Source organism: Emys orbicularis, chromosome 1 (genome assembly GCF_028017835.1).
Source record: "Emys orbicularis isolate rEmyOrb1 chromosome 1, rEmyOrb1.hap1, whole genome shotgun sequence".
In the NCBI taxonomy this organism is placed as follows: domain Eukaryota; kingdom Metazoa; phylum Chordata; order Testudines; family Emydidae; genus Emys; species Emys orbicularis.
Genome location: NC_088683.1, coordinates 134,677,224 through 134,690,162, shown reverse-complemented (window position 1 = coordinate 134,690,162; position 12,939 = coordinate 134,677,224). Strand labels below are relative to the sequence as shown.

General features: G+C 45.5%; 2 protein-coding genes across 2 annotated transcripts in view; one reads left to right on the top strand and one right to left on the bottom strand.

The window, feature by feature from the left end:
* The window catches only part of LOC135895184 (tetratricopeptide repeat protein 38-like), a 30,878-nt gene extending 28,889 nt beyond the window's left edge, over positions 1–1,989 (bottom strand). Inside the window, exon 1 of the mRNA XM_065423256.1 lies at positions 1,939–1,989. Within this exon, the coding sequence (XP_065279328.1) occupies positions 1,939–1,962 (24 nt within the window). The 5' untranslated portion in view covers positions 1,963–1,989. The remainder of the gene's footprint in view (positions 1–1,938) is intronic.
* Positions 1,990–2,322: 333 nt separating this feature from the next.
* Positions 2,323–10,339, top strand: PKDREJ (polycystin family receptor for egg jelly). Its single transcript, XM_065406016.1, is given in 2 exon segments — positions 2,323–2,355; positions 2,357–10,339. Coding segments are annotated over 2 exon segments (8,016 nt in total).
* The last annotated feature ends 2,600 nt before the right edge of the window (positions 10,340–12,939 follow it).

Below are 12,939 nucleotides of genomic sequence, written 5' to 3'. Positions count from 1 at the left end.
TTTGTACTATGTACAGAAATATGGCAAAAAACCATCAGCAATAAAGAAAGGAAAAGAGGTAGGTAGGCTGTATAACTCTGTATACATGTTGATAGTAAGACTTTGCCTGCACTAGCCTTATTTCTGAAAAATATTCCACTGCTTCTGATGCTAACTCCACATAGGGTGACCAGACAGCAAATGTGAAAAATCGGGATGGGGTGGGGGTTAATAGGAGCTTATATAAGAAAAAGACCCAAAAATCGGGACATCTGGTCACCCTAACTCCACAGGTGGTACCAAGCATTGGAATACTGGAGTAGAAAAGGTGCCCTTGGCAGACAGCATTATATCTATCCTGTTATGTAGACCTCTTTGTGCTTTGCCTGCACTGTGTTAGCAATGGCAGGAAGCTTTTTAGAAAGCAGGATGGTGTGGACAGTGCTTATGGGGAGAAGCAGAGACCAGCAGAACTGCTATAAGTTGTATTGCCAGCTATAAACTCTGTATGGAGCAATAGTGCAAATAGGGAAAGGGGGTCTGAGCCTCCTCTCCCTTTCCAGCTTTCCACTATATGCTGAAAACTTTAGCCTGTTTCACTCTCCCCCATTTCCCATTATAGATATTGTGCTTGATCATTAACATTCCTCCCCACCCCAAAGCCAGCTGGACAGGACACAAATGAAATTTTTCACCCAAATGTCTCAAAACATTTCACACACACAAGTAGCAATACAGCATCCCTGTGATTGTTTGCACTGTTGTAGCCATGGTGGCCCCAGAATATTAGCCAGACAAGGTGGCTGAGGTAATATCTTTTATTGGACCAACTTCTACTGATGAAACATACAAGCTTTTGAGCTACAGAATAGAAATTGTATGGCGGGCCATGAATGCTCACAAAATTGGGGTTGAGGTGCAGGAGGGGGTGAGGGCTCTGGTGGGGGGTGCAGGCTCTGGGCTGGGGCTGGGGATGAGGAGTTTGGGGTACAGGAGGGTGCTCTGGGCTGGGGCCGAGGGGTTCAGAGGGTGGGAGGAGGCTCAGGGCTGGGGCAGGGGGTTGGGGCATGGGGAGAGGCTCAGGGGTGCAGGCTCCGAGCGGCGCTTACCGCAAGCGGCTCCCAGAAGCAGCAGCATGTCCCTTCTCTGGCTCCTACCTGGAAGCGCGGCCAGGCGGCTCTGCGCGCTGCCCCATCTGCAGGCACCGTCCCTGCAGTTCCCATTGGAGCACCGGATGGGGCCATTGGAGTGCATAGGAGCCAGAGCGGGGCCATGCCACAGCTTCTGGGAGCCGCGTGGAGCGGCCCCTGACCCTGCGCCCTAGCTGGAGCACCGGAGTGGGGCAAACGCCAGATCCCGCTCTCCAGTGGGAGCTCGTGGGCCGGATCTGGCCGGCGGGCTGTAGTTTGTCCACCCCTGATGTAGCGGGACAGCTTGCCTCTTTCACCACCAGAGGTCGGTCCACTGAATAATATTACTTCACCCCCCTTGGGTGTCTGGCATCCCTGTGAGACAGATGCACTGTATGTTATCCCCCACTTTAAGCCAGGGAGCCTGAGGCAGGGAGAGGTGAAGTGCTTGCAAAAGGCAGGCTGGGGCAGAATTGGGGATGGGGCCCAGGAGCCATGGGGTAAGTCACCACCACAAAACCCTCTGTGATTGTGGAAAGCAAACGGCCGCTTGTATTCATGGTATTTAAGAACAGTCGGGACAATCGCCTGTCGGGAGGCTCAAGGTTCACTTGGCGCTGCCCGCGCCTGGAACCGGACTAAGCCGCCGCTCCAGGTCCCGTCCAGCCCCATGTCACGGTGGGTGCGGGGGCAGGTTGTTGTTTTTTGTTGGGGGGGCGACGGGCGACCAACCAGCCTGCCCCACGAACTGCACCTGGTAGGAAGAGACCCCCCCCCCCCAGCCCATCGCAGCGCGCGGGCCCCAGGGCGGCGGCGGCTCCCCCCTCACCTTGCAGTCTCTCAGCGGCACCATGTTCCCGGCCCCTTCTCTGCCCCTCGGGGTGCGCCGGGCCCGCCCCCAGCAGGGAGACGCCTCCCCCAGCAGGGAGACGCCTCCCCGGGCGGGGCACGGGTGGATCGGGCTCCGCTGAGCGGGTAGCGGCCCCTGGAGGTCAGAGCGCCGCGCCCCCAGCCGGCTGCGGGAGAGCCCGGCCCGGCCCTGAGGCCCAGACCAGGGAAGGGAGGAATTTGAGCGCCACATAAAACGCGGGGGCGGGGATAGGGCCGCACCGGGGGGGGGCAATGGGGAGATCGGGGGCTCCCGGCCGTGCCGGGGCGCGGGGAATTCCGGGCTGCGCAGCTGCTGCTCCGTGGCAGTTGGAGCCGTTGGGAGATGTCTGTTCCCGGGCCAGGGGCCGCCCCTGGACCCCGCCACCGCCATGCCTCCGCTGCTGCTCCGCAGCCTCCTCCTGCAGCTCCTGGGCTACTGCGGCCCCCCGCGCCGGGCGGCTGCGGGCCCCCCGCGCTTCCAGCTCCCGCCACTGCGGGTCACCTGCTCGGACCCGCACGGACGCGTCTATCGGCGTCAGGACAACGAGGTTTGGGCCTCGTGCCTGTGGGATGGTCCCATCGAGCTGCGCTATACGCGGGCCCCGGGAGCAGTGTCAGGAGCCCAGGAGGGAGAGACACAACTGCCGCCCCCACCGCGCTGCCGCTGGTACCGGGACTCGGCCTGGGTGCAGGACACGTCTCGCTGGTCAGGCAGGGCAGTGCTGGGACCAGGCCTGGCTAGGGGGGTCCCAGCTCCACCCTGGGCCTCAGGCCGCATCACGGTGCAGTGTGAGTCGGCCTCGTGTGCCGTGCCTACGTGTCTGCACCGCAACCTGAGCATCGAGGTCTCCGGGCAGGATGTGCGGCTCTTCCTGCTTTGGCCCCCGCAACCCCCCATCCTGGAGTGGCAGCCCGTGCAGCTGGGCTGGTGTGCACGCCTCAAGAGCTCAGGCTGGCGCTACCGCTTCAGCAGCCGCGGGGGCAGCCCTGCTGCACTCCTCATTCCTAGCAACCAGCACCACAAGCTGCTCCCACCCGCTGCCTACCCAAGAGCTGAATTGCACCAGGTCTGTGCCTCCTACTACAGCTACCGCCTGACCGTGCACTATACCCGCCGTGGTCTCTACATTGCCTCAATCAGCATGGAGCAGGGGCCTCAGATCAGCCTCAGCCTCACCCTGAGGGTGGAGCCGGCTCTGCTGCATGTCCTCAGTGCCCACTCTAAGCTGTTTAGCCTTCCTTACCAACCCCTCAGCCTCTCCTGGAGCCTACAGCCCCTTGGCCCCAGGACACTGGCATATAGACTGCTGGACATGCAGGGGACGGAGGGCTGGTCAGCCTCCTATAATCCTTATGCTTTGCGGAGCAACTTCTGTGCTGACTCCATGCCCCGGCAGGCTAGTGAAATGGCGCTGGCCAACATCTACTTCCATGTTGATGGAGAGTGGTTTGGGGATCTAGCAGGGGAGCTGAGTTTCTCCAATGCTACGCTGGGCCTGACAGTGAACAGTGAAACTCCCACCTACCTCACCCTTAATGCCCAGAAGACCAAGACTGGCACTTACATTTTTAGCCGCAACCATGGACTTTATTACACCACCCAAGCAAACAATGCCAGTGCCCCTGATGATGGCTTCAACACCCATTATATATTCTTCCAGCAGCAGAGCCTTTCCTTCTTGCTCACGATTGAGTTTGTGAGGTTGCAATGGTACAAGTTCAACATGCACTTGTATCTGAACCGGAAAGGAGCCCTGTTTAGGTCTCTAGTGGACAGAGATATAGAAGTCCACATTTTCAACAGTGGTCCTTCTTTTTTGCGGAGTTTGATCTACATTGTGTGGTTTATTCCTGTGCAACATCCGATGCTGCAGTGTGAGTGGACCTTCAACCTGCAGCTGTTTGGGTCAAGAAAAGAGTACCTCATCCAGAACAATACTTATACTTATGATGATCATGTCAGAAATGCAGCCCACTTTGTCCGTCGCTCTGTTTTACCTTTTAATCCTGCCCTATACACAGGGTTTGTGGCAAAAGTGAATTGTACCAGAAGTGGACTTACACCTGCTGTTTTAAAAGTCACAGTCAACACTTATGCTTCAAAGGTCATGGAGTCACTGGTGTCTTGTCAGAAAAAACCTTGTTTCATAGATCGTTTGAGAATCCAGAAGCCTGATCTTGTTTACCCCATCCTACGTACTAAAAAAGGGTTACAACTTATCCTGTATGCCAAATTGCAAGTTAACTGCACAGATCTTGTACGTACAGAAGCAATCTGGAAAATCTATGGTGTTCAGAATGTCACGACTATTCCAGACTGGACAAAACCTTTAAATCCACCCCTCATCTGGAGAAGACAGATGCTCATTTTACCAATTCCCAGCTTTAGTTTAGATTATGGCTTGTATCTGTTTAATTTCTCTGTTAAAATAATTGCATCTGAGGGTGTTTTGGAAGGCTCAGATACAGTTTTTGTTCAGATAGAGAAGAGTGACCTGGTGGCAGTCATTGCTGGAGGCACCTTCCGGACAGTGGGGTTTTCTGATCATTGGACTCTGGATGGATCTACTTCCTCTGATCCTGATTCAGTGGACCGATTAGAGGGGCTCACATTTACGTGGTATTGTACAAAACGTGTATCAGATTATGCAAACATGACAGTGAGTACAAATGGGACCTGTCATCCAAACCAGGTAGATTTGAAATGGATAAAGTTTTCTGGTCCTACTCAGACTGTTTTGCCAGAAACCCTTCAAGGAAATACTATGTACCATTTTCGTTTGGTCATTCAAAAGGATAACAGAAAGAGTTATGCTGACCAAACCATAAGCGTGAGGCCTGGATCTCCACCTGTTCTGAATGTTATATGCATTGAAAATTGTGGTAAATTTGTAATTCCAACAGATAGATTTACATTGTCTGGAAAATGCCTAAACTGTAGAATGACTAGTCGACCAGTTTATCACTGGTCACTTTTTTCAGGAAGTTTCACTGAAGTTAAATTTGATTGGGCTTCCAAAACTTCAACAGGGAAGTCTAGTGCATACCTGTCTATACATGCTTTAACTTTTATGAATATTGCAGACCAGTCATACACTCTTCTCCTAAAAATAACCACTTGGGGTGGTAGGTCATCAACCTCCAGGCACTCATTTTATGTAAATTCTCCACCTAGGATTGGAAAGTGTACTGTCAATCCAACCAGGGGTGTTGCATTCCTGACAAAATTCATTGTTCAGTGTAGTGGATTTTCAGATAAAAATTTACCTCTTACATATAAAGTAATAGCAGCCTCAGATTTATTGAAAAGCAGTAGAATAACTTCTTTAGAGGAGAATACATTGGGGACAATAGTGTATTTTGGCTATCAGCCTAAAACTCCTGCATCTTTTCTCCCCATTGGTGTACCATCTAAGAAGTATACTTTGACAATCTATGTTCAAGTGTATGATTCCCTTGGGGCATTTTCCCAAGTAACTTTACACACAACAGTGCAGGATCCAGCCAAAAGTAGACCGCCAGATATTATGCTTAACGAACTGCTTGCTTTAACCAGTGGATCAAGTGCACCAATGACAGCTTTGCTTCAAATTAGAGATTATTTAAATGTAGGCTATTTGGTTTATATGGTTGCCTCAATTTTAAATGATATTAAAACTGCACCAACTATCCAGGTGTCTAAGGCTGAATTTAGGGAAAGCCTTCTTAATCAGTCTTTGAATATTCCTACTGCCAACGTAATGGAAGTAAATCAAGTAGTTGCTTGTATTTCGGAATTAACACAGGAAGTCACTGAAGTAAATAGAGCGTCACAACAGCTTGCCATTCAAAAATTGAAAGAAGTGAGTGAAGCACTAAAAAGGTTCAGGGATAAAAGCCTTGGGTCTGAACAAGCAGAGCTTCTGAGCACTGGTATATTAACAGGCCTGTCCAATGTCCTGAAAGCTTCTCTTTTAGACCTCAGCAATGTCAATGTGCATGCAGTTAAACAAACCTTCTCCGTCATGGAGACTTTAGCAGAAATAGTTTTACAAGGCAAAGTCCCTGGAGAAAATGAAACTGTAATGGAGGCCAAAAGCTGGAACATTAATTTAAAGAAAGATGAAAAGTGGGATGTCACAAATACTTTCTCCGCCAAAAAAGACTGCAAGAATTGCTTTTATCCAACACTGAAGCAGGGGGATCATTCGGAATTGCCAATAGATGCTGTGATTTCTACTGTATTTTATGAGTTTGAAGAGAACCCCTTCCCTTGGTTGGCATATAGGTCAGATATTGTAACAACAGTCACTGGGTTCAAAATGACAGGAACCAAGGTGAATGGTGACATAATAGGGATCATGCCTGCAATAGCAGAAGTGATTATTGCTAGAAAAGACAAGAAGTCTGCCACTTTTAAATTGACAATAGGGCCTGATAAAACCCTCCCAAAAACAACTGGAGGATTTAGTTTTGCAGTGGACAGAAACTCCAAGGATGTATTTATCCAGATTTTGACTAAATTAAAAGTTTCTTTCAAGGTATTTATATACTTAGGTGTTAATGTCACCCACACCTCTCCTATAGCTTCTTTTTTTGCTTCTCACAATGAGCCTGCAGTTGCAAGTGGGAATAAGTCAAATAACATAGATTGTGCGATTAAGGCACCTTATGTTATCTGTCTCCCACAGTCACTGCTGAGGGCCACAGCCCCAGGCAGCGGGACAGATAAATGGAACATCTCCATTATCTTGCAATCACAATCTATTGTAAGGTCCAGAAACAACAGATTGGTGAGCATATCCCTTTTTAATGCTGCCTGCTTAGACCTAGATGGAGTGCAGAGTCAGTGGAAAGAAGGTACATGCGTTCTTGGCCCTCTTACTAGCTGGCAAAGGATACATTGCATCTGCAAGGTGAAGCAGCGCACCAAGAGAACAGCAAGCCACACCATACCCAGTTCCCCCAAATTCAATATCAAGTTCTTGGCCTCCAAAGTATTTGTGATCCCCAACCCAGTGGATCTGGAAAAATCCCTTTTAGCAAAAATACACAAAAACACAGTGACCCTCTTAACAGTGCTTTTCATTTTTTTAGTCTATTTTCTCCTGGCTCTCTGGGCCCTGAGAAAAGACCGGACTGATAAAGTTAGCAGGGACAAAGTTATAGTCCTGCAAGACAATGACCCCTTTGATAAAGTGTGCTACTTGGTCACTTTATACACAGGCAGTCGCTTGGGAGCTGGAACCACAGCAGATGTTTTTCTCCAACTCATAGGCCAAAATGGCACCAGTGACGTGCATCACTTACTGAACCCGAATTATCCGTCATTCATTCGAGGAGGCATTGATACTTTTCTGCTAACTACCAAGAATGATTTAGGAGACATTTATTCCCTTAGGGTCTGGCACAATAACGGAGGTTCTTCTCCTGACTGGTTCTTAAGTAGAGTAAAAGTTGAAAATATGTATACTAAAGAATTCTGGCTGTTTATTTGCAGGAAATGGCTTGCTCTTGATAAGGACGATCGCTTACTAGAAAGGTCATTTGTTGTTACACACCCAAGAGTACCTTTGGCCAAAATGGACTATTTTTTTATAAATATTGCCAATGACCTTGTAGATAGTCACATATGGTTATCTGTTTTTGCTCAGGTTGTCACTGGCTCTTTCAACAGACTCCAAAGATTATCTTGCTGTTTAGCAGTACTATTGTGTACCCTGCTTATTAACATTATGTTCTTTAATGCCGATAAGAATAAAGAAGTTGTTTCAATACACTTACGATATTTGATATCAGTAATAATAGGAATTGAAAGTGCTTTGGTTACCATCCCTGTGCAAATGATTATAACTGCCTTGTTTAAGTATTCACAGAAGGAGCCTTCTCCACGTAGTGCAGCTCAGAATCACCCAAAGGAAAGTTCACCCTTCATGTCTGGAAACCTTAGGAACTGGAAGGAACGCCTGCAAAAATGGTACCTTGCAGAAGCTTCTACACAATCTGTGAGTAGCAATTCTCTAGAGAACTGTTCCAATGCTAATGATTCGCATCGTTTGCAATATTTTGGTAAGAAAAGAAAACAAAGAACACCAAAAATGTGGAGTAATTGCACAATCTCTGAGGGTGCTGCAAATGCAATTGCAGCAGAGGAGGAAAATGCAGCTGATACTTCAACTGCAGAGGCTAAAGCGCAACAGACCCAACCGCCAAACTCCAATTTCAGTAATAATTATGCAGAAGAAAAGGATGCCAGCATTCAGAAAGAAAGAAAACCACTAAACATCCCCTTCATGCTCTTTCGCAAAAGGCCACAGATAACTTTTTGTTGGTGGTGTGTCTATGTCTCTTGGATATTGGTCATAGTTGTAGCAGGGGTGTCATCATTTTTCATCGTATTATATGGTCTGTCCTATGGCTACAAAACATCATTAGAGTGGCTTTTAGCATCAACAACCTCATTTTTTGAGAGTGTGTTTCTTCTTCAAACCCTAAAAATCATTCTTTTCTCAGCCCTGAGTACAATTTATCCAAAGTACTGTGAAAACATCCCATGGTCAACCAGGGAAAATTTCCTTGAGATTAGGTTGGATGAAGTTACTATGGATGCAGATGAGATGAGAGAGATGCACTATGAAATTATCAGACTCAGAGGCACCAAGCAGTATCAGCCCTTAGAAGAGGATGAAATGACAATCATGAGGAAAAGAGAGAAAATTAAAAGCAAAGTTTTCATCTTCCTAAAGGACATTGTCAGTCACTTTGTCTTTTTAATCCTAGTATTAAATATTGCCTATTCCACAGAAAACACCAACAGCTTTTACTACAATCAAGTTATTCATAAACAATTCTCTCTCAAGCTCTCCAACGTGGATAAACTAGAACACATTTACTTGTGGGTGAATAATGTCTTTTTGCCTTTGATCCACAATAACCACCAACCAACTTTTCTTTCTGACAGCTGGTCCAAAATCCTAGGTTTGCCAAGGATGAGACAAGTAAGGGCAAAAAGTACTGAGAAAAAATGTTTCCATCCTCACAGCTTTGTAAATAAATTTGTGATCAGTAAAAGCCATTGTCTTCATAAATATGGCAGTGACCCTGAAGAGAGAGGAGACTATGTTGGGTCCTGGACAAAGGTTGCCAACAGATCTGTTACTAGTGACACCGGCAACTATGTAGGGTTTACGTACCAGTCAAACAGAAATCAGTGGGTGTATTACTCATATGGAGAATTATACACATATGGACCAGGGGGATACACTTTTTACTTCTTCCCTGCAGAACAGCAGCCTAATTCAACAAAAAGGCTGGATGTTTTACAAAATAGCAATTGGCTTGATGAAGAGACATGGGCTGTGATTATTGAACTAACTACATTTAATCCAGATGTACATTTATTTTGCAGCATCTCGGTCATATTTGAAGTTTCTCATTTTGGGCTCATAAACACAAGCTTGTCAGTACATTCTTTCACGCTCCCAATTTTCCAGCAGCAAAGCAGAACACAAATTTTTGTGTTTATAACTGTTCTTGCTTTTCTCCTCATTTATATCATGGATGAAATTCACATCATACGCCAAGAAAGGACAAAGTATATTAAAAATGTTTCCAACTTAATCAATTTTGGTCTAAAGTCAGTGTTTTTCTTTTTTGTTTTTCTGCAAGTCATCAAATTTAAGATGGGGGCTGATATAGTAAAGTTTTACTTACTTAATCCAAATGATTTCATTCCTTTCCATACAGTTTCTCATGTAGATCAGACCTTGAGGATAATTATGGGCTTTTTGGCATTTCTCATAGTTTTGAAAACTCTCAGGTATTCCAGATTCTTTTATGATGTGCGCCTGGCACAAAGATCCATCTTGGCAGCTCTTCCTGGAATCTGTTCTATGGCACTTGTTGTGGCAGTGTACTTTTTTGTATACATGGCTTTTGGCTACCTAGTGTTTGGCCAACATGAATGGAATTATAATAATATGATTCATTCAGCTCAGACTGTCTTCTCCTATTGTGTTTCAGCTTTTAAGGACACTGCTTTTACATCCAACCGGTTGCTGGGTGGTCTTTTCCTAGCCTCCTTTATGCTGGTGATGATCTGTGTCTTGATCAATTTATTTCAAGCTGTGATTATGTCTGCCTATGAGGATATGAAACAACCTGTATATGAAGAACCATCTGATGAAGCAGAGGTGATTACTTTTCTAGTTCATAAGATCAGAAGGATATGGTATTTTATCACCTGTAGGACACCATCAGCAAGTGATCCAGATCTTTTAAATAGTGTACTGTATGGGCAAGCTCAGAGGTATAGCCACCGACACTTAGGGCTAAAGACCAAAAAAATAAATGGCAAGAAAATGGTTTATCTTGTCATATGAGTAATGCAGGTTTTTATGTGCAATAAGAACGATTTTTTAAAAAACAGTATAATAATTTATCCTCTAATATTTCCCAAATCAGTGCTCATAAATACTCTGAGTTAACTTGTGACATTAGGGAATTCTCAACATACAGCCACTCACTATTGGTCCTCCTCAGATTTACCTCAGAATCCTTTGAGACAGTTTCCATAGTATTTTAAATTAGGCATCAGTTCCTATAACATTTCATAGGCAGCAGGTCAGGACTCAGTTCAATAGTTTATGGGGTCACCCTTGCCTCGGACAACAAGCCAGCTGAAAACGGCTGAGCAAATCCACTATAATGGAAAACTAGAAATGGACAGGGAGCAGGTTCATGGCATGTATACCCCTGCCCAGAAACTGCCGGTAAAGCTTCCTCATGAATCATAACCTAAAGGATGAGAAATGTTACATTGAAAGAAAAGAGAGGACAATTTATAATAATTTGATTTGGCAAGCAAAAAAACTGTTTCAAAACTACATTTCCCTAACAAAGACAATTTAAATACAATACTATAAGGTTCTTAAAAGAATCAGCAAATACCTTTGACCTATACAATTTGCTGTGTATTCAGACTGTGCATTTAGTGGAATTCTGATATATTTTGCTACTTTGTTTGCATGTTGGCCAATATGTTAAGTTTTACTAAGTAATGAATGTCAGATAAATGGGTACAGGCGAGAAGAAAGGACTTGTTTTATCACATCAAGCATTATTAAATACGTAGACCTTTGTTAGAAAAAATATATTTTCTATCCCTGTAAATTGTTTGCTGTACAAAACTGATGTACAACAGATCCCCTCTCCCTCAATTCTAATTGTATGTGTTTTCATTGTATGTTCAACTTTTGCATGGAAACATTCTCCTTAGTTGAGTCCCTGTTTAGCTAATAAACTCCAGGTTCCCCCTTCTGTTCAGAAAAGTGGTGTTTTACTATACTAAGCTTCGGACATTATTGTATATTCGTAGTCTATTTTTGATGTGAGTCAATTATACAGTATTGTGGGAACAAGTTTGTGTTTTAAATGTGTATCTTATCATAAACATTCAGGAATAAACCAATCTTTAAACATCTCCTTAGAACACGTGGCTATTTCTTATCAATATAACTGCATACATATACCAAATTCTGTCAGTAATTGGCATTGAATACAGTTTCAAATGTCTTCCTTTGAATTGATAGTTTGATAGATCTTCTGGATGCATCTACAGCAAATGCATATATATGTAACTCAATCTAGAGGCATGACTGCAGCATTCTCTCTTTCCTCCTCAGGGGTGTGGGTTCTGGGTTCACCTATCAGGCCGCCTCGTGCCTCCACCGAAGGAAACTCCTTCTAGTGCAGAGAACATAGAAGGCCTGCCCCTTGTAAAATATTCATCACCCAATCTCATACACAGGAGTGTTAGAGCACCAAAAAAAACCCTATCAATTCCCAGAGTGATAAAACAGTAACAGGGACTTTATTAGGTATTGGAAATTCAGGATAGGGGACAATGGAAAAAACAGATTGGGATAATAAAAGACAAAATTAATAATACATAAATTCTACCCCCCATCCAACATTTACAGCCAATATATACCATACTGCTCCCTCCCAGCACGTGCCTAGGCAAATAGTGATTTTAGGCGCAGTCTGTGATGGGTGGTGTAGCACTGAAATCAGTAACCATCTTAAAAGACAATATCAAACTAAATAAACAAGGGTGTTCTTATAAGTATCCACACCAAGGATGGTTGGATCATCCTTGTGACTCTCCGGATTCAAAAGTGCAGTTAAGCTGGCTCTTGGTTGCCTCACTGTGACTCCTCAGTCTCCTGGGTTTCTGGTCGCTGCTATGACACTGTTCAATGATCCAGAAATTTCATAAGAGCTCAAAGTTTCCCCTTCAGTAGGAATGTGGAGGATAGAAGGGTCCTCCCCAGGTGAATAGCTCCTTTTCTTTCTACACTCCAAACACAAGCAACAGAGGGGTAGCCGTGTTAGTCTGAATCTGTAAAAAGCAACAGAGGTTCCTGTGGCACCTTTAAGACTAACAGAAGTATTGGAGCATAAGCTTGTGTCTGATGAAGTGGGCATTCACCCACGAAAGCTTATGCTCCAATACTTCTGTTAGTCTTAAAGGTGCCACAGGACCCTCTGTTGCTTCTTACTCCAAACACAGTGCACTGAAAGTGAAGTCAGACCGTTTATTCTGAGTCCTGGCTCATGATTGCTCCCAGTAGTGTTGCCAACTGTGTTCTGTTTCTGTCCTGGACCCTAGGCAATCTGGAAAACAGAGTCCTTAGCCTCTGCCACCATTACTGCTGTAGTTCAGGGGTGAGTCCCTTAGAGGCTGAGTGTGGTATTTCAGGAGCAACCCCTCAAAAAACAGCACACGCTCCCCTACATCAGAAAACTTGGGGCTGGTCTACACTGGGGGGGGGGATCGATCCAAGATACGCAACTTCAGCTACGCGAATAGCGTAGCTGAAGTCGAAGTATCTTGGATCGAATTACCTGGGGTCCACATGGCGCGGGATCGACAGCCATGGCTCCCCCGTCGACTGTGCTACTGCCGCTCGCTCTGGTG